Raw genomic sequence first — 20,253 nt, 5'->3', positions numbered from 1 at the left:
ACAGGACGTGACCTGGGCCGTGACCCCTCCCCCGACGGGACGTGACCTGGGCCGTGGCCCCTCCCCCGACGGGACGTGACCTGGGCCGTGGCTCCTCACCTTGAGAGACACGACCAGGACTGTGTCCTCTCTGCTGGTGGGACACAACATGAAACAGCATCCTTCCTCTAACTGCTGGTCTCTGGGCTCTGACTCTGCCTTTCTTTTCCGAAATAGTCTGTTTCTTAAAGTCTGTTGTTCCCCTAAAGATGATCGATTTGGGACTGCTGCTGCACCCTGGTGCCTACTTCCGGGATCTGTGGAACATTCTGGACTTCATTGTGGTCAGTGGGGCCCTGGTGGCGTTTGCCTTCTCGTAAGTACCTGGGTCTGCTCTGACTTGCTGGACTGCACCCCCCAGAGCTATGATTAGTGTGGGGGTGGGGGAGGAAGGGGCCCCACAGCCACCACGCTGTCTCGTCAGTCCCTCTCTGCCTGGGGCGGGCTGTGGGGCTGGGAGGACCTCCAGGCTCGTCGTCCCTGACACACCCTGTGGTTCTGAGATTGGGTAGGCAGGCTCTGGCCTAAGGTGTCTGCCTCTTGCATCCTGCAGAGAACTCAGTGCCCCGGGGAGGCTACACTGCTTGGTCAGCCAGCGCAAGTGGGTGCGGCTGGATGTCCCCCCTATTAGGGGGCTCCTCTGTTTCCTGTGGCTCCCTAGTGAGCAACACTCAGCCCTGTTGGGGCCGGGCCTAGATTGGCTCCCTCAGACCCTGCACGGTGGTGGGTGGGGGCTTGGGTGGAGCTGGGGGCAGATTCTGGGGAGGGGGTTGCTTACCTAGACAAAGACATAAGTAAGCTCCTCAATGGACAGCGATCCTGAGGGTTGGGGTCATCTCTGAGCCCACAGGGAGGCCTCCTCACTGACTCTCTTCTCTTTGTCTCCTGTTGCTGGACTCTCGGTAGGAGCTTCATGGGGTAATGCCTTCCCCTCTGCCCCCTCACACTGCCCCACATCACAGCACGCTGCGACCCCACGTGGGCCGTTTCATCACCATGCCTCACCTCTGCTCATTTCCTCCACCATCTGGTCTGCATGCTGCCAGGAGCCATGTACTCCGGCCCCATGTCCCCACCTCACCTCTGGGGGCTGGGTTGGGGGCTGGGGCTGGGCATGGCCCCCCCTTGGTGAGCAGGGCATCCTGACTGAGCGCTGGAGGCTGGGCACCTGGGTCTGGAGGGCAGTGCCCACTCTGAGTGGGAGCTGTGTGACCCCAGCTGCCAGGATGTTGGACATCCTGAGACACTTTCCCACTCGTCTCCTCTGGAAACAGGGCTTTCTTTGCTCTTTCCTTTCCACACTTCCCTGAAATGCCCAGCATCTTTGACCCTCATTGTTATAAAACAAAATTCAACTGAGTGAATCTGAAGGTCTGATTGGGTTTATTCAGTGATTCGTGAACAGGCAGCATCCCATCTAGTAGTTAGGAAGGCTGTACATGATGGAAGTTGTGTAAAATGGAAGGCCTTTATAGACAGGGAGCCAGACAAGGTTTTAACAAGAGGAAAGAAAGGATTGCTTCAGGGAGTGTTACCTCAATGGTGCTCACCAGGTGATTCCAGAGATTTCATTCCTGGGAAAGGTTAAAACTGCAATTAGGTCCTGGTCTGCTCTCCTGGGGGCAAGTGGCTCCACTTTGGGCCTGTTTCTTTTTATTTTTCCTTCTTCTCCTTCTTCATTTTCCTCTTTCTCCTTTCTCTCCCTCTTCCCCTCCTCTTTTTTTTTTTTTAAACAGTTCTCCCCTTCTGATCAAACTGTCAACCCAACTGAGAGATGTGATAAAAATGTTAGGTGTGTCAACTGTGCTGACTTAAAAAAAGCACAATGTGAGAGTTGCAAGTTAAATTTTATTTGGGCCAAAATGAGGACTATATCATGGGAGATAGCATTTCAGATAGCTCTGAGAAACTGCTCCAAAGAAGTAGGGGGAAAGGTCAGTAAATATGTGATTTTGGTGAAGGGGAATACATACAATTAAGCACATATATTTTGCAGAAGGTTTCTGCTAGTGATGAGGAGCAGTCTTCGCCATGAAGGATTTTAGTGCTTTTCTAGATAAGAGGAGATGCAAGAATTGGGCTCATAAAATCGGCTCCTGGAAATATCTAACTGTCTGAAGAGCTGTTCTGCCAGTTTTTCCTAGAGCACCGAGGGCCTCATTTGTGCTCTCCACCTGGAATTCCTTTCAGGGGGATGTTGAAAGTCAGCAGCTACAGCAGCATGTGATTTAATCCTTGTAGAGGTAGATGACAAGTGCCAATTTGTATTTGACATCCGAAAAGAAATTTACAACCTGTAAGTTTAGAGTTACCTTGTATTTGGCTGACAAAACTGAGTACTTAAGCCTGGGACACAACATCTCAGATAACTCTGAGAGACTGTACCAAAGAGGCAAGGGGGAAGCCATGAGCCACGATATGTAGGAATTTTTGCACCAGAGACCCGGTAGTCAGAATATCAAAAGATTACTATTAAAGAAAACAAGGCAATGACACCCCACTCCAGTACTCTTGCCTGGAAAATCCCATGGACGGAGGAGCCTGGTAGGCTACAGTCCATGGGGTCGCTAAGAGTCGGACACGACTGGGCGACTTCACTTTCACTTTTCCCTTTCATGCACTGGAGAAGGAAATGGCAACCCACTCCAGTATTCTTACCTGGAGAATCCCAGGGATGGCAGAGCCTGGTGGGCTGCCGTCTATGGGGTCGCACAGAGTTGGACACGACTGAAGCGACTTAGCAGCAGCAGCAGCAGGCATCTGAAGGAATTTAGTGCTTTCCTATATATGGGAAATGCAAGAGTCTGGGCTCACTGAAGTCATTTCTTTGATGTGCACCTCGGCTATCTGGGGACAGTGTCCTGCACTTCTCCTCCTGAGTCTCCCCGAGGTGTCCCATTGAGGGGGGCTGGCTCACTGGTAGATGGGGGACATCCTACCTCATCCCAAATTTCCTCAGGGCTCACTGTCAGGTGTAATGTGATGGCTTGATGGCGGCAGCATCCTTTGTTTACTGATATGGCAGGCAGTACTTTTTATTCACAGATGTTAGCACCATACTCAGCTCCCATTGTGTAGTTTTTGCAGCTTTGATCTTAGACATGGTATCCACAGGTCATGATGTATTTGCTTAATCCCCGTGACATTCACACAGATCACAGTTTTAGGTTTATAATCCTTATGTTGGTCATTTTCTTTGCTTCTTTTCTGACATTCCAGTCAGAATGGAGACCACTTACTTAGTGGCTATCAGCTATAAACATGTATTTAAAGTTTTTGAGCGACTATGACAAACATAGCAGGGGCATTCTAAACAGGATAATTTCTAATGTTTGAAGTGTATTTTGGAGTCATGGTCCCAAACCAATCAAAGAAAGATCCCATGAAGAAGTCACAGTTTTGAGCCAAGTAGCTGGCTCAATGATCTGATATAACTGATCTTCACCTTCCCCAGAAGTGTCAATCCAGGTACTGTAGGTGGTGTTGGCCAAAGCACAGACAACTTATTGCTCCGCTAAAGATAACTGAAGGCTATCCTGTTATTAGGACCAATCTCGGCCAGAGTCTAAGGGTGTCTCTTGGGAAGCTGATGTCTTAGCAGGGAACCGTGCAGTGTCTTCAAGAGTTAAGGAGAGGTTCTGATCATATCTTGTGCATATTTGCTCCTAACCAAGTGATGGACTTATTCACAGGGTTTGCTATGTTTACCCATTTAAGCCAGGGGTCACTTAGTTTTTAATGTATTTGGAAAGAGAATCTCCTCTCATGAAATAAGGAGTCTCCCTAAATGTCTTGCAAAGACAGATACTGCTGTGGGGTTTCCTAGTGAGTGGAGATAAATCAGATCTACCCAGTTGGGATAGACCAGAATCAGCCCTGGGCAGAGCAACAGGAATGAGGCAGCCCCAGCCTTGGGGCTGGGGATCTGGGATTGCTCCAGCACGAGCCCGCTAAAACCAGCAGGGGCCTGGCCTGCTGGACACTGTCGCAGGGGCCCTCTGAGGCCTGCTGCCCCTCTTTGCCCCAGGAATTGAGAAACCATTGTAGGGGATCAGACCAGAGAAGGGGATGCTGGGGCTTCTTCAGGTTTGAAATATTTATCCAAGGTTGAAGTCCCTGAGGTTCATTGCCCTCTGGGTAGCGAGGGGGACCTGGTGCAGTTTCTTCCAAGGAGATTTTGGGGCAGAGTCTTTGTTCTGATTGATCTCATATTAGAGGGGTGGAATAAAACTGGAAACATGAGTTTGGTAAGTCAGAGCCAGATATTTGAGGAAATGAAGAATTCAGGATCCAGACAAGTTTGTAGGTATGTAGCAAAACCTCAACAACAATTATTAGGACTAGAATCTAATATCTATGGAGGGGTAAACATATTTTTTCTCTCTACAATACTCCCTTTCTAAAAAAATCAAAGATAATCACAGTAAAAGTAATTTTGTTTGTATTAAATTTGGTATGATTATTTATATAAGTGCTGCAAGAAGAGTGACTGATCATTTAAGTTCTTTTTAAGATGGCTTTGTTGCTGCTAATTTTCATAAGGAGTCTCAGACTGAACTTTCAAAAGCCTTCAAAGCCAGGAAACCAAGCCAAGGACATGGCCATCAGATTTTACCTGCAGCCCCTTGTCAGTCAAAGCCTTGGTCATATGGCCAGTGTTTCCAATTGTGTCCTGGAGAAGGAGAATAGGTTCTTATTGAACTTATGCGAATAAGTATATTGTCATGGAAGTAAGAATACTCACTGAAATACTCTGAATTCTGAAGGAATCAAGGAGAAAAAGTAAATGTTTCATCTCTGTTCACAGAGGTATATCTTACCAAATTGTTGATAGCTTAAGGGACAAGATTTCTTTAAATCTGGAAGAACATTAACAAACCAGCAATATTTTAGACACATAGTCTTAACAATTATAGTCATCCTACATACCATTTTTGCAGTTTTGTAGAAGTCTCCCCACCAATGTGTCTATATAACTCGAGTCATGTTAGATGCCCTGTGGTACGTGAAAGACCAGTGGGGTTTGCCATGGAGCCAGGAAGAACCAGGCAGCCAGCTATTTAATTTACAGCCACCGTTAGTCCGTTTTAATGTTTCTGAGGCAGGAGCAGATGCTGCCATGTTACAAGGGCAGACAGCAGGCAGTGAAGGGTCATTTTTGGCAGAAGAAGAAGGGACTTCACCCACATGTGCCACAGCCTCGATAGATTCTGCTGTTGTTGCCTTTGCATGACAGTCAACTGGGCGCTTCCCTGACATCAGGCTCAGTCCTGGTGGTGTGAACCCTCCCTCCCTCCATCAGTGGGGAAAGGCAGGCAGGCCAGCCCTTCCAGAAGACTCCATGGTGATGGGCAGGGTCTGCACTGCTCATAGCCTTGCACGTGCTGCCTGGGCTGGGGCTGCCGTCTTGGAGCCCACCTACCTTTACTCCCCCTGGGGTCTTGGCATGGTGTCTGGACGACTCTGGTGTGGGGTGGGTGGGAGTGCTGAATGATGGGCTCTGGGGGAATGAACTCTTCGCACTCAGAAGCTCAGCTCTCCCTGGACACTAGGTGCTGCTGACCTGGCCCCAGCCCTTGTCCACTCAGGCAGCCTGTTGGGGGAGATGCACGGGCCTGTGGTGTCTGCAGGACCAAGGCTGCCCTGTCCCCAGTCCTCTGGGCACAGGTATGCACCCTACCTGTCTACATGGGTGGCTTCTCCCTTCTAGAGGCTCCAAAGGGAAAGACATCAGCACCATCAAGTCCCTGAGGGTCCTGCGTGTGCTGAGGCCACTCAAGACCATCAAGCGGCTGCCCAAGCTCAAAGTGAGAGTCTGGAGTGGGGCCTGGAGGGGGGTGGGGGCTGTGTGTGTGCACGTGTACATATGTGTGTACACGTGCATATATAGACTTCTCGCGTGTGTGCGTGTGTGCACACGTACATGTAGGCGTGCACTGTGGGCGCACACATGCATCTTGCCTGGCCCGCCGCAGCTTCCCGTGGGGATGGGAACGAGCAGAGCCGAGCGGACGCCCCCCGAGGGAGGCCTTGCGCCGCATACAGGGGGTGGGCTCTCAGCTCTGGGACCGTCTCCGAGGGGGCTCCTTCTCCGCATGCCCTGTGAGGCTCTTCTTCCTCCACGTGGGCGCCCAAGGGACCAAGTGTTTCATCAGTAGCTGTAGTGCAGGGGTCAGGGTCACAGGGAGATGCCGGCAGAGCAGGGTGGGGGGATGTGGCTTTAGGGTTGGGCTGCAGTCTCATTGTTGCTGAGCTTGCGCTTAAGTTCACTTCATCCTCCAAGACTGTGCAGTAAAATGTTAGGAGAACCTTGGACGTGCAGGCCGTGGAGACACTAAGCGATGTGAGATTCTCGGGGTGTTTGCTTGGAGCCCATGTTGAAGGGGCGGCTCAGGGATGACTGAGGCACCAGGGCAGGGCTGCTAAGGCAGCTGCCTGTGTGTGGAGTGTGCCCCACGGGGCCTTGAGAGCCAGTTGCAGATTGGCCTCTGTGCACGGCCAGCAACAACCAGACCAGGGCAGCAGGGAGAGGTTCACTGGAAAACAGGCGGCCTGGGCCGTGGGAACAGCTGGGAGTCCCCTCTGGTTCACGCACGTGCCCCAAGTCCTGCCCTGACCTGCGCTCGGCATCGCCGGTTGTCTCCCCTATCCCGAATGCCCCCGATGGCCAGAGGCCAAGCACTGTCCTGAGCGTAGCCCTGTGCCTTCCCTCCATGCTGGCCCGAGGCCTGGCTGAGTGGCCTAGCGCTGGCCCCAGCCCCAAGTTCTCCATGGTGTCTGGCCCCCTGACCACACCACCTCTGCTAGCACCTCCTGCCCACCCATCCGGTCCAGGATGACCCTCCTGGTCCCTGGGTCCAGACCCTTCCAGGTCCCGGGCTGGCCCCGCCCCCTCACAGCCCTGCCCCTCCCCAGGCTGTGTTTGACTGTGTGGTGAACTCCCTGAAGAACGTCCTCAACATCCTGATCGTCTACATGCTCTTCATGTTCATATTTGCTGTCATCGCGGTACAGCTCTTCAAGGGGAAGTTTTTCTACTGCACCGATGAGTCCAAGGAGCTGGAGCGGGATTGCAGGTAAACCGGGCCCCTCCGCTGTCCCCAGCGCTGTGCCTGGGCCCTTCCTGCCCGCACACCTCAGGGAGCTCAGTGCGGCCACTGCTGGATGCTGTGTCAACCCTCAAGATCCAGGCTGGGCCCTAAGGTCAGGGGGCCGCCCCAGGGCTGAAGCCACTTCCTCATCACTGAGGCCTCGGGCCGCAGCTGAGCAGACAAGAGAAGTGCCCTCAGGGAGGGGCGGGGGAAGGCTGATGCCCGAGTGAACACTGTCCTGGACTTTGCACGTAAAGGGAATCGTGTGGTCTGTGTGGTCTGCTGCACCTGACCGCCACCGCTGCCGCCGTCACAGTTGCTCCTGCTGTGGCCCAAGCGGCCCTCCCTCCCCTGACAGCTGGATGTCGTTCCTTCTGTAGTCAAACCTCACTGAAGGGATCCGCTTACCTGTTGGTGGACATTTGGGTTGTCCCCACGTTTGGGCTTCTGTGCACAGGTGCTCTCATTTCTCTCAAGGATAAGCCTGGAGGTGAGGTTGCTGGGCTGCGTGGTGATTCTCTTTGTCAGTTTCAGGAGCTGCCAAAATGTTTCCCACCAACAGTGTCTGAGAGTTCCGAGTTCTCCACGGGCTTGCCAGCACTGTTCTTTTCCTTTTAAAAAATGTAATTATAGCCATCTTAGTGGGGATAAAGTGGCATCTCATTGTGGTTTGATTTGCATTTCCTTGATGATTCATGATATAGAGCCTCTTTTCATGTGCATATTGATAATTTGTATGTCTTTTTTGCAAAAAAATGTCTATTCAGGTCTTTTACTCATTTTTTAAATTGAAATGTTCATCCATTTTATAACTGATTGTAATAGTTGTTAGTATAGTGCTGATAGAAAGCCCCTTATCAGACAGATGGTTTTCCGTCTTTAGTCCCATTTTGAGTGTTGATGATTTCCTTTGAAAAACAGAGCTTTCCATTTTGATGAAGTCCAATTTATCTATTTTTTCTGTGGCCCCCTATATTTTTTTCTGAGAGTTTTATAGAGTTACTGCTTACATTTAGGCCTTTGATCCATTTGAGTTAATTTGTACACATGGGGTGAGATGGGGTCCACATTCATATTCTTGCCTGTAGATACCCAGTGGTTTCAGCACCATCTGATGAAAAGACCAGTCTTTCTCCCCTGAATGGACGACCCTTTCCAAAAGTCGTTGACTGCAGACACGGGGGTTTGTTTAGATCCTTTGTCTTTGACCTCTGGCTCCCTCTGTGTTCCCACCCCCAGGGGCCAGTATTTGGACTACGAGAAGGAGGAGGTGGAAGCTCAGCCGCGCCAGTGGAAGAAATACGACTTCCACTACGACAATGTGCTCTGGGCCCTGCTGACTCTGTTCACTGTGTCCACGGGTGAAGGGTGGCCCATGTGAGTGCTGCCCGGCTCGTCACGGCTGCTCAGGCGAGAGGGGGCAGCTGGGGTGGGAAGCTCAGACTCTGCACCTGTCACTAAGCAGATACGCCCTATGCTCTGTGCTTATTGGTGAGAGGAGGCCCTGCCTCTGGGAGTGGGCAGCCTGGAGGAGGAGGAGAGTAAGCCCAGAGCACAGTATCATGAGCTCCTAAAAATCTTTGCTCAGTGGCAGGGCGCCGGAGGGAAGAGAATCCCTTCAGCATTGCCCTGAGCTAGCTGCTGGCCTCATTGAGGGGAGCCTGAGGGACGCATGTGTTCTGTGCTGCACTGGATGGCAGGGGCTTCCTTTAGGGCTGAGAGGACCACCCCTCAGAAGGTAGGATCGATGCTCTGCCAGGAGACTCTGCTGAGCCCAGGGCTTCCTGACAACAGGTGAAGTAGGCTGTGGGTAGGTGACCTGGTGTGAGATGGGAGAGAGCCGGGCAGCACAGGACTGCTGGGCCTCTCCTGCCTCTCCTTGTAGGGGTAGGACCTCAGGCAGCCAAGGCCTCCTCCTGGAGGTCCCCAGCAGCCCTGAGTATAAACCCTTTGGGAGGGGCAGCCTGCTGCTGGGAGACGCGGCTCTCCTGGGGAGCAGGCCTGGCCATGCATGGCACCATCGCTGGTTCAGCCACAGAAGCCCTCCTGTGACGTGGATCTCGTCTTTCCCGGGACCATGGCCTCCTGGGCTCCCCTAATGTTTGGTGTTGGCTCTTGGCCCAGGGTGCTGAAACACTCGGTGGACGCCACCTATGAGGAGCAGGGCCCAAGCCCTGGGTACCGCATGGAACTGTCCATTTTCTATGTGGTCTACTTCGTGGTCTTCCCCTTCTTCTTTGTGAACATCTTTGTGGCCTTGATCATCATCACCTTCCAGGAGCAGGGGGACAAGGTCATGTCTGAGTGCAGCTTGGAGAAGAACGAGGTAGGATTGATTCCCTGCCTTTCCATCTCCAAGCAGCTGCCTGGTGGGCAATGTGGTCAGGGCCCTTGGGCCTCCTTTCTGTGTGGGGACCCCTGGCCAGTATGGGGTGGAGAGGGCTGCCTGGAGAAGGCCTTCTCTCATCGGGGCTCTGTGTGTGGCTGAGGGAGGGGGTGTGCAGGGGCTCCAAGGGGTCCAAGTTCTCACTGCTCCTTTCTCCCTCGCAGAGGGCTTGTATCGACTTCGCCATTAGCGCCAAACCCCTGACGCGGTACATGCCCCAGAACAAGCAGTCGTTCCAGTACAAGACGTGGACGTTCGTGGTCTCACCACCCTTTGAGTATTTCATCATGGCCATGATAGCCCTCAACACAGTGGTGCTGATGATGAAGGTGCGTGAGGCCTGCACGATGGACTGCGGGCGCCCGTGGACATGGGGACTCGACTCCAGCCGGGTGGAGAGCCCGCCTCCTCCTGGGGCGTGAGCAGCAGTGATACCACCCTGAGTGCTGATCAGCTTGGGTTGCCTATGCAATCCTGATTCCCTGGTCATCCATGGGCTGAGATCGTAAGAAGGTTCTAGAAGACACGGGGAGCAGGGAGGGGTGTCCCTGCCCGCTATGCTGTGACGGGAGGTCTTCGTGAGCCCCGTGGGGTGTGTCGGGGCAGCTGAGTCCATAGCCAACAGCACCTCTTCCTTGGGCAGTTCTACGACGCACCCTACGAGTACGAGCTGATGTTGAAGTGTCTGAACATCGTGTTCACATCCATGTTCTCCATGGAGTGTGTGCTGAAGATCATTGCCTTTGGAGTGCTGGTATGTGCCTTAGCCCCTCCTGGCCTTTTGGTATCTGTGTTCTGGCTACCCCTCTGTAGCGGACCTTTGGGTGTTCACTGTTTGGAGCTGGGATTCCCTGAACCCTCAGAGCACATATGACCCTGAAGAGGCCCCAGGGAAGCAACTTCCGGGTTCTGCCCCACCTTTGCCCCCACCCTGTTCCTGGAGGGGAGGGGATGTGCGGCCTTGTGCTCCGCCCACCTGCCCATGAGGGAGGACATGTATCCTCTGCTACCTTCTTGACGAGAGGCCACCTCCTGCAGCTTGACTGCAGAGCCTCCCCACCCCCGCCAGCCCAGCACTAACTGCCCTTCTTTCTCTCCAGAACTATTTCAGAGACGCCTGGAATGTCTTTGACTTTGTCACTGTGTTGGGAAGTATTACTGATATTTTAGTAACAGAGATTGCGGTGAGTAGCTCTCCTGCCCCTGCAGGCCCTGAGCGGTCTCCCCACTATGCCTCCAGGCCGGGGGGTTAGCTCCTCCTCAGAGGACGCTTCCCCACAAAGCTCCTCCCCAGAGGCGAGTTTGGGGGCTGGGTGTCCTATAGGCAAATGCTTTATCTTGGATAAGAAATTGGTTCCCACAAGGTCTTCCAGGCTGATGGCCTGAGAATCACCTGGGAGTGTAAGGGACCAGGAAGATAAGGATCTTGTAATTTCGTGTGTGTCTGATCCGTAGGCACCTGACAACTGGTTCCAAAAAGATACAACTAAAGCCAATAAGGATTGGGAGTATTTTAAAATATCAGGCTTGTTTTACATACGTGTGTGTTTGTGCACGGAGTGCTAGAGCATGAACATGTCTTAACAAATTTGAAAGAGCTGAGTCATAAAGCTGTGTTCTTTAAGCACAACAGATTGATAGAATCAAAGGCAAAAACATCTATGTTTCTTAAGTTGAATTCCCTAGGAAGAGACACTGAGGTGAGAGTTCTTGTGAAAGTTATTTTTTAGCACATGTTCTGAGGCAGAACTGTGAGGAGAGCTTTGGGGAGGTGGGTGGGGAGAGAAGAACCAGAGGGGCCGAGGCTCCAGCCACGTGTCGGGTGAGTTGGATCATCCCCCAGAGGCTGTGGAGACAGAGTGGGTCACAGATCAGAGCTGCAGAGTTCTGTGCCCACCAGGCCTCGGCTAAAGGCTTGCCTGGGGTGTGGATTCCCAGGTACTCGAGTGCCCTGAGGCAGGTAAAGCGGCCTGTGCTGCTGGGCCTAAGGGCCACATGCAGGGCCAGGGCATCTGCTTGCAGCCCTGGCCCCACCCAGCTCTGCCCACACTTCATGTCGGCCCCCGTCTCCGGCTTCAGGTGGTGCTGGTCATGACCTCAGGGAGGAGGGAGTTAATGGGAGGAACAGGGCGCCTACGGTTGCCATGGGGACCCACGTCATCTTGGGGCCTTTTGCTGTGGCCAGCCCTCTGCTGCTCCGGTTGCTGGTCATACCAAGTGAGCCAGCCTTCATGCTATACTGCCAAGGCCCTGCTTGCTGTGCTGTGTGGTGGCTCTGGCTGCCATGATGGTGCAGGCACAGTTCAGACTGGTCCCAGAAACTTCTAGAAAGGCCCCCGGGAGCCCCCTGATTTCCATACACACTTCTCCCTTCCCTATTCAAGAGCGGCTCTGCCCTTTGCACCTTGGCTGTGAAGAGCCCAGAGTAACAGGAGCCACAGTGGCCTTCTGGGTCCCACAGAGGAAGCTGTCTCCACCTGTTTGAGTCCGGACTCCTAGATGTGCCTCACTCGAGTTTGTGGGATGGTGGTGCAGAGTCCCACTGGGCTCCTGTGGGTGACAGGGGCCACCTCTACTTTGGCTCCTTGTTTCCTAAATCCATGCCTTTTTTTTGGGTTGGGCATCCAGTATGTCTGTTGGCCGTCAGTTCATCTTGAAGGACAGCCCCACCACCCCAGCGTCTTTTCTTTGCCTGCAAGAGGCTGTCCCAGCATTTCACCTGGCCGACACCCGAGTGATGTGGAGGCTGACATGCCAGTGGGTCCTGGGTCTCTCACCCTATTGCGCCTCCTTTGTCCTGTAAGGGGATGTCGTGTGGAATCTCGTTCTGGTGCATCTCTGACGCTAGTGCATCAGCCAAGGCAGGCCTGACTGAGATGTGACCAGTCTCTGCTGTTTCCAGGTGGAAGTTCCCCACAGAGAGACTGGTGGCAGCACCCAGTGTGGCCCCCCTTCGAGGCCTGGAGGCGGCCTCTGCCTGTAACGGGCAGGCGTTCAGGAGTGCGTGGCTCTATTAGCTTTGCTAAGGAGGAACCTGGCCGTTGGGCCTGGGCACAGCCTTGCCCCCAGCCGTCTCAGTCCCTGCCTTTGTGGGTCTGCTGTGTGAGCGGAGGCCTGCTGACATCTGTCGGCCAGCATGTCCAAGATGTGTGGGGTTTTAGTGCTTCTGTGGCTGTGGGTGCCAGGGTGGATGTTGACATATGACACATAGTATCCATTCCCAGGTCCAGCAGGTGCCTCTGCCCCAAACCTTGTTCCCTCCAGAGGCCTGAGCAAGCTGGAGTCCTTGCCTTATCAGAGACAACTTCTTCCTACACACATACGCGCACACACACATGCAGACACGTGTGCACTAGCATGCGCATGCATGGACACATGCCGTGGTAGATTGGGCTCACCACCCAGAGCTCGGCCTCACACTGTCTCTTGGGTGACCCTGCCTGGGGCTCCGATGAGGGCTGCACTAGTATATCAAGCCAGTCGCTCCATAACCATCCCAGGAGTTTTTGAGTTTTACTGCCCAGTTTTAGTGACCACCCCATGATGTGCTGGGAAAGGGTGACCTGAGAAGAGACTGGTGTGACAGAGGCAAGAGCCTGGGCTGGGCCTTCCTGTCACGTGACTATGGCCTCTAGACTTGCTCCTGTGTGGCTCCAGATGTGGCGTGTCCATTGTACCCTGGGCTGTTGCTGGGCCTGCAGCACACGACTCGTGAGGGCAACTTTGGTGCCATAGATATGGTGTCTCATGGTCAGACAGTCTCTGTAGGACCCTGTAGCCAGGCATGACATCTCTGCAGATGACGTGAATCTTTGCTCCGGGAGCCTAGGTGACTATATTGACTTTCCTGTGGGGGCTTTGAGGGCCCCACACAGGTGTTTATCTACCACAGATACTCCTAGCACCATGGGGCCCGTTGGGGCTTATGGCCTGAGTGGCAGGCTCCTGACACTGCAGTGCGGACCTGCTAGAGAGCCTTCTCTTGCTCTGGAACCTGGTAGCTTTGAGGCACCTGATAAATGGGACGCAGCAGTCTTTCCTTAGCTGTGCATGCTATCTCCAGGACCCACAGAAGTCTTCCGAGAGTAGGAGGTGTGAGGTCCAATCAGTAGCTTGTTCTTAACCTTGGGATCCATGTTCGGGCATGGCTCACACCACTGGATTATGACAGTCTTGTACACTAGATTTCTACCTAAAACATGGGGAAAGACCATTTCAATCCTAAATATGTTCTAGAGAATAGAAGAGGGAACATTTCCTAACTAGTTGTATGAGGCTAGTATAATCTTGACATCAAAAATTTTAAAAAGAGTGTAAGAAAGGAAGATCATAATCCATACTCACTCATTAACATAGATGCAGAATTCAAAACAGCATGTAAGCAAGCCAGATCCTGCAGTGTCCAGGAAGAAGTGCAATCAGGTTTATCCCAGGAGCACCAGATTCCACACAGAAAGTCAATCACTGCAATTTACATGAATAGGTCAAAGGACGCTGTTAATGAGCCTGTCACAGATGCAGAAAAGATACTCAACAAAGGTCAGGTTTATTCATGATGACAATTATTAGCATGTGTTAACCTGAAGAGCATTTACCAAAAAGTCCTATGCAAATTTCTACAGTGGTGAAATTTGGAAACAATTCCCTTTAAAATCAGAAAAGGACAGGGATGTCTGTAACCACTACTTCTTTTCAACACTGAACAATATATCAACAGTTCAGTAAGTTGTATGCCAGCTTCATAAGAACAGATTTTTGTCTGTTTTGCTCATTGCTGATTCCAGTGCTTAAAATAGGGCCTGACAGTTTGCAGGTATTCGTAAATACTTGCTGAATGAATAAAACAGAAAAAATAAAGTAAATATTTAAATTTCAGAAGAGGACTAAGTAAACTGCCATTAGTCAAAGAAGACACATCATCTGTGGATAAGATCTAGAATAATCTAAAACTAACTAAATTTGAGATTACTCAAGAGAGTGTATTGTATTTCATTACAACATCAGCACTCCTGATGATAAACCTAACAAGGTATGCGTGTAAGATCTCTTTGTGCAGAATTATTAAACTTTATTGACAGATATTAAAGAAGACTTGAATAGATGGAGTTGTACATAATGTTGATAAGTAGTGTCAATGTCATAGAGATGACAATTTTCCCCAATTGATCTATAGATTCAATGCAATTTCAATAAAAATACCGATTATTTTGCTTTTCTTTTTGTTTGTCTCTTTTTATGGAATTTGGCAAATTGTTTTGAACATTTGTAAGAAAGAGAAAGGCTCACAAATGGCCAAGATACTTGAGAAGAAGGTGCTCCTGGGGGGCTGTGGTGGGGAGGCTGCTCCTGACAGTGAGGAGACATCCTGGAAAGTTGTAGCAATTAAAACAGTGTGGTGTTGGCACAGGAATAGCTCAAGAGCCTGGACACAGACTCACTTGTATTTGGAAACTTGGTGTGTGACTCGCTGTGGATGTAACTGATGAACAACACAGGGGAAAAGAGAAATTGGATCTTGATTCATACCATTCACAAAAATACGGCAAATGGATAAAAAAACTTACATGTAAGAGACAAAACTTTAAAACTCTTAGAAGAAAATACAAGAGATTCTCTTTAAGACCTTGAGATAGGGACTGATTTGTTAAGCAAAATATATGTAAAGTACCAGCCATAACTGGAAAACATTGTATAAAATATAGTTTCTGTTTATCAAAAGGAGGAATGCCAATCCATGAACAGGGAAAGGATAGTCACATCACGTTCCTTCATGTATATGTGTTACAATGTTTGTGCAGTGCCTGTCATGTGCTCAGCACTGTCCTAAGTGCTGGGACAAAAGATGAAAATCCTATTTTGTCCTAGTGGGCAGGACACACAGGGTTAGTGACTGGAGAGAAGACAAAGCAGAGGGTGTGAGGACTGGGTGCTTTGATGGTGTGTCACTGAGGCCCCAGGTCGGGAGCTGGGCTCGTGAGGAGTGCAGCCGGTCAGGGCTGGGGGCAGCAGATGCCCTCTCAGGGCTGGGGGCGGCAGATGCCCTCTCAGGGCTGGGGGCGGCAGATGCCCTCTCAGGGCTGGGGGCGGCAGATGCCCTCTCAGGGCTGGGGGGGGGGGCATGGTGGCCGCACAGGGAAGGCCTTGCAGTCAGTAGAGCCTGGCTTTTCTTTTGAGTGAGATGGGAGGACTTGGAGGTTTTTGTGCGGAGAAGTGACACGATCTGGCCTGTAAGACCACAGCCCTGGTGGCTTTGTCGAGAAGCGTGTGCAGGTTCAAGCGGAGGCTGTTTTAGCTGGGTGGTCCTAGAAACAGACCCGAGACAAGGATGTGGTTCAAGTTGTTCTCTGGGAGGGAGTGGGAAGGAAGCTGGGCAGCTCGTGGAAGGTGCTGGCAGGTCAGCTGCTGTTACATCCCTGGGCATCCCCACCAGGCATTGTCTGCCACAGGTAGAGCGGGCCAAAGAATCACCCTTTATTGGGCTTCCCTGGTGGCTCAGGGGTAAAGAATCTACCTGCCAATGAAGGAGACCTGGGTTCAATCCCAGGAAGATTCCCTGGAGAAGAAAATGGCAACTGACTCTCGTAGTTTTGCCTGGAAAGTCCCATGGACAGAGGAGCCTGGCAGGCTACAGTCCATGGGGTGGCAAAGATTTGGATATGACTTAGTGATTGAATAACAACTCACCCTTTATTGATGTTAGGCTGTAGGCCTTGTGTACTGGCCTGGGAAAGCTTTCAGGAACAAAGATATAAGCTCTGACAACTGGATATTGGGCCACAGAAGATGTGTATGTGGCCCAGCATTACTGCCATGAGCCAGGAGGGGAGCTGGGGTGCAGTGAGACATGGTCAAGTTCTGGGTGTAATTTCAAGGTAGAGCTATAGATGAATCAGATGGGAGTGTTGAGAGATGAAGCAAGGATGGCATCAGAATTTTTATCTGAGCACTTGGAGAAGTGGTCGGTCTTTCATTGAAAAGGGAGAAAATTGCGAGGAATAGGTTTTCTGAGGACGGTCTGGCTGCACCTTACCCATGTTAGAGTTCAGTCCGGCCGCCCTCCCTGGAGTCGTCCATGGGCAGCCAGAGGAGACTCAGGCCAATAACGTAAGGCTGGGAATTGTGAGCCTGTAAGATGAGATGGTGTGAGATCCACAGGAGCAAAGAGTGTGAGGCCAACACGTAGTGACCAAGGCTGGAGGGCAGAGGCCTTCCAGACTCCAGTGGAGGTTAGTGTCCCAAGTGTGCAAGGCTCTTCTGTGAGCCGAAGGTATGGTTGGGCATCTTACAAAATAGAAGACGTAAATAGCCATGGAAAGATGCTCAACCTTATTTGTAATCAAAGAAATACAAAGTGAAATGGCACTGAGATGCCATCTCACACCTACTGGTTTGTAAAACAGTAGGTGAGAGATGTTGCCAACAGTGGGTGAGGATGTGGACGCTGCTGCTGGGTGTCTGGGAAGATCGGGCATGTCTGTAGCTACACCCTCCGAGGTACAGGTGCACAGGGTCCTGAGCAGACGAGCCTGGAGACGTTTTTTACTCTGAGATGTTTTTTACTCTGATGTTCATGGCAGTGTCTGCAGCAGCAGTAGCAGCAGAAGTGGTTTGTTGACACAGTGAATGACATCTTCATCAAGAGGATGCCTCTCAAATCGATGTTTGCTGAGTCAGAGCACAAGTTCGCCTGGGCCCAAGAGGGCTACATATAGTCTAATCCCATCACAGAGTTAAGAAGAGACAAGTATAGTGCATTTTAAGAGTTTGAGCTAAAACAGTAAATAAAAGCAATTATTAACAATGATTAAGTGTAGTTACTACATCTGGTGGAGGAGGGCATGGCAACCTACTTCAGTATTCCTGCCTGGAGCATCCCCAGGGACAGAGGAGCCTGGTGGGCTACAATCCATGGGGATCACAAAGAGTCAGACACAACTGAGCGACTAAGCACAACTACATTTGGGGAAGAGAGAGACAGGAAGGGCTTTCAGAGTAATGGTGACATTCTAATGTTTAAGCTGAGCGATGAATATATGGATGATTTATTACCTTTATTTAAAATACATGTGTGTATATATAATTACATATATTGTTTTGTTTACATGAGATGTTTCATGGTTTTGAGAAGTTAATGATTTGAGTAATCCAGGCTGAAAGCTGAAAGCTGCCATTTTAACAAAAAAATCAAGGTTGTTTGTTGCACCAGCCGTTGGCCTTGCAGCACAGTCTGGGAGCTACCCGTTCCCTGCGGGCTTCCCCCGTGTGGTTTCTGATGGGTGCTCTGCTTCCCTGGACACAGGAATCTTTATTACCCTGGAAAAAAGGATCCAAGCACTGGGCTTCCAACTGCAAGGGCACAGTCCTGGGGGTCTGGGCACGTGTGTGCCTCGTCAGCAGTGGATGGTGGCTCAGGTGGCTTATGTCATAGATGTGCTGTCTCCCAGGGATGCCTCTCCAGAGAGAGGCCCCTCAGCTGCTGGACACTTGAGGGGCAGCTTGCAGATGTTTGAGACCCTCCAGGGCAGCCTCCCTCAATGCTGCACACCCAGCAGGTCTGGCGGGAGGGTTCAGAATCTGCTTGGTCTCAAAGCGCAGCTGCCCAGCTGCTAATGATTTCCGAGGGCAGTCTTCTCGCTGTTCTGCCTGGAGGAGGAAAGATGAAAGCAAGCCACCCCGTGGATTTCCGTGTTGTTTTTCTTTCTCCATTTGTAGTCACTTCATTTGTTACTTTGTGGATGCACTTTTTTTTCCTGAGGCAAAAATATGAGTGTCAGTTCCCACTCCCAGCTTAAAGTCACATAGAGCAGCAGTCTTAATAACCAGGGTCGCGTAGAGAGAGGGCTCCAAACAAGCATGGAACTGACATTGATTTCTTTGCCTGGAATAAAAAAATAAGTGTCTGTGAGTCATCTTTGGATTTGCATTACAAACAGAAATGCAAATGATGCCTCTGTCTGCGTAACCTACAGATTTCAAAAATGTGTTTTGATTTGGTTCATTTTAAGCTAAATATGCAGTTTACCAAAATCCTAAAAATTTCCAGTGAAGTATTCAGAGTTTGAGTTTTGCTTGTGTTGATGACTCATTTTCTCTTTTGTTTTCTGTTTTTGTTCTTGATTTACCTTAACCTACCTGCTGACTCACGCCACCCAACCAACATACAATGCGAAAACCATGTCTCCGTCTGTATGTTGCGCGCCTGCTGCTCAAACATCCCAATTTGTAAATAACACGCAAATATCCATCCATGAAAACATCACATATAGGAAACGGTTGGTTTCGTGACTTATACGGTTCTTCGAGCTCTTTGTTTTGCTTGCTCTGCTCCCCTTTTCCTCTGCTTCCTGTCACCCTCACCACCGCCCTCCTGCGCTCGGAGCCCAGCTGCACCCGCCCCCTCTGGCCTCTATGCACTCTCCCTGGCTCCCGGGGCCCAGCAGGGGCTTCTGAGGGCCCTCAGGGACCACTCGATCACAGGAACTGGCCTTGCGCCAAGAGAGGAGGTAGGGTCTTCTGAGTGAGAGGCAGGTAAGTGTTGAGACTGGGTCAGAATTGGGGTGGTTGCTGGATGTGAGGTTGGACCTGCTCCCCATAAAGTCCACGGTTTCTGCTGCATAGTCATCTCCCTTCTGCTCTGCCTCTGTTGGCCCGCAGACCGGGTGGGCTCGGGTCCACCTCTGACGAAGTCTCCTGTTGGGTCCTTCCTGGACAGACCTTCCGTGGAGGCCTGGCTGGGGGGCAGAGCCTTGGAAGATTGTCCGGACTGAGTAGGAAGAGGGCCTTTGCCCCAGGAGGCAGCAGAGAGCTTGGCCTCCATCCAGCACCGCGGGTTCCCACGTGCCCTGGTCAGTGAGCGTGTGTGGAGCCGGTGCAAGGGGTGTGGACAGGGCCTCCTGCCGGGTCTCAGGAAAATCTGAGGGAGAGTGGGGATGCTGGAGCAGACTGAGCCGAGGCCTCGGCTGGAAGTTCATGCAAAGAGCAAATATTTCAGATTCCTGAACAGAAAGTGAATGTGGTAAAGCATTTCACAATTGGAGCAGAGACGCTTGAGTTTTGAGAAAAAGGCGTTTAAGCTGCAGAAGTACCAGGCTGTGTCTTTAGCACAGGCTCCCCTGGTGTCATCAGGCCTCTGCTCAGCCTTTCCTGCCACCCCTGAGCAGGCCCCTCGGGCTTGCTCCTTTTCTCTCTGTCTCTCCTCCTGTCTCCCCCATCACCAGTCCCCTTGAGGACGAAGCTGAGTAGGAAAGCAGCTTGTTCCCATGCGGCTGCACCTCCTCCCCAGCGCGTGTGGGGCCCCCGGCGTGTGCGCAGTCTGAGGGGGAGCCCCTCATTCTGCTGTGAGTCTGCCCAGACGCAGTGATGTGCTTGGACACAGGAGATGAGGGCCTTGGCCTGGGGTCCACTTGCCTTTGTGGCTCCCATCTCAGTGCTGCGTGCACTGTAAGCTCCTTTTCTCAATGATTCCTCACCCCCAGGCATGACATCCTAACACCGCCATCATGGGGAGGAGGAAGCAGGCACTCAGTGGAGCTGGGGACCAGTGTCCCCTCGGCATAAAGCAGCTGCCGCGTTGAGGGGTGCAGCGCTGACTTTTCTGGCTCAGAGGCAGGGGTGATAAGGGGGGACCTGACTTGAAAGCAGGTATGTCTACTCCAGGGTACAACAGAAACCGTGGACTCTGGGGGATGGGCAAGGTTGTGTCCACCTCCAGGGGGTTGGCTGAGGCCAGGGGTGACC

The 20,253-nt window shown here is 51.6% G+C and overlaps 1 protein-coding gene across 3 annotated transcripts in view; it reads left to right on the top strand.

Annotated features, from left to right (window-relative positions):
* CACNA1B (calcium voltage-gated channel subunit alpha1 B) overlaps positions 1-20,253 on the top strand; it is a 216,255-nt gene that overhangs the window by 163,527 nt on the left and 32,475 nt on the right. For 2 of the 3 annotated variants that reach the window (XM_081593189.1, XM_081593190.1), the window contains exons 24-32: positions 249-355; positions 5,750-5,846; positions 6,955-7,115; positions 8,370-8,507; positions 9,255-9,456; positions 9,681-9,845; positions 10,160-10,270; positions 10,617-10,700; positions 18,783-18,788. In XM_081593189.1, coding sequence (XP_081449315.1) covers positions 249-355; positions 5,750-5,846; positions 6,955-7,115; positions 8,370-8,507; positions 9,255-9,456; positions 9,681-9,845; positions 10,160-10,270; positions 10,617-10,700; positions 18,783-18,788 — 1,071 coding nt within the window. The remainder of the gene's footprint in view (positions 1-248; positions 356-5,749; positions 5,847-6,954; positions 7,116-8,369; positions 8,508-9,254; positions 9,457-9,680; positions 9,846-10,159; positions 10,271-10,616; positions 10,701-18,782; positions 18,789-20,253) is intronic. The other variant, XM_081593188.1, reaches the window with a different exon arrangement.

The sequence above is a fragment of the Giraffa tippelskirchi genome, chromosome 4, assembly GCF_054371585.1.
Source record: "Giraffa tippelskirchi isolate mGirTip1 chromosome 4, T2T-mGirTip1v1.2.pri, whole genome shotgun sequence".
NCBI classification, from domain to species: domain Eukaryota; kingdom Metazoa; phylum Chordata; class Mammalia; order Artiodactyla; family Giraffidae; genus Giraffa; species Giraffa tippelskirchi.
Note: the sequence above shows the minus strand (reverse complement) of the source record. Positions and strands in the feature narration are given on the sequence as shown.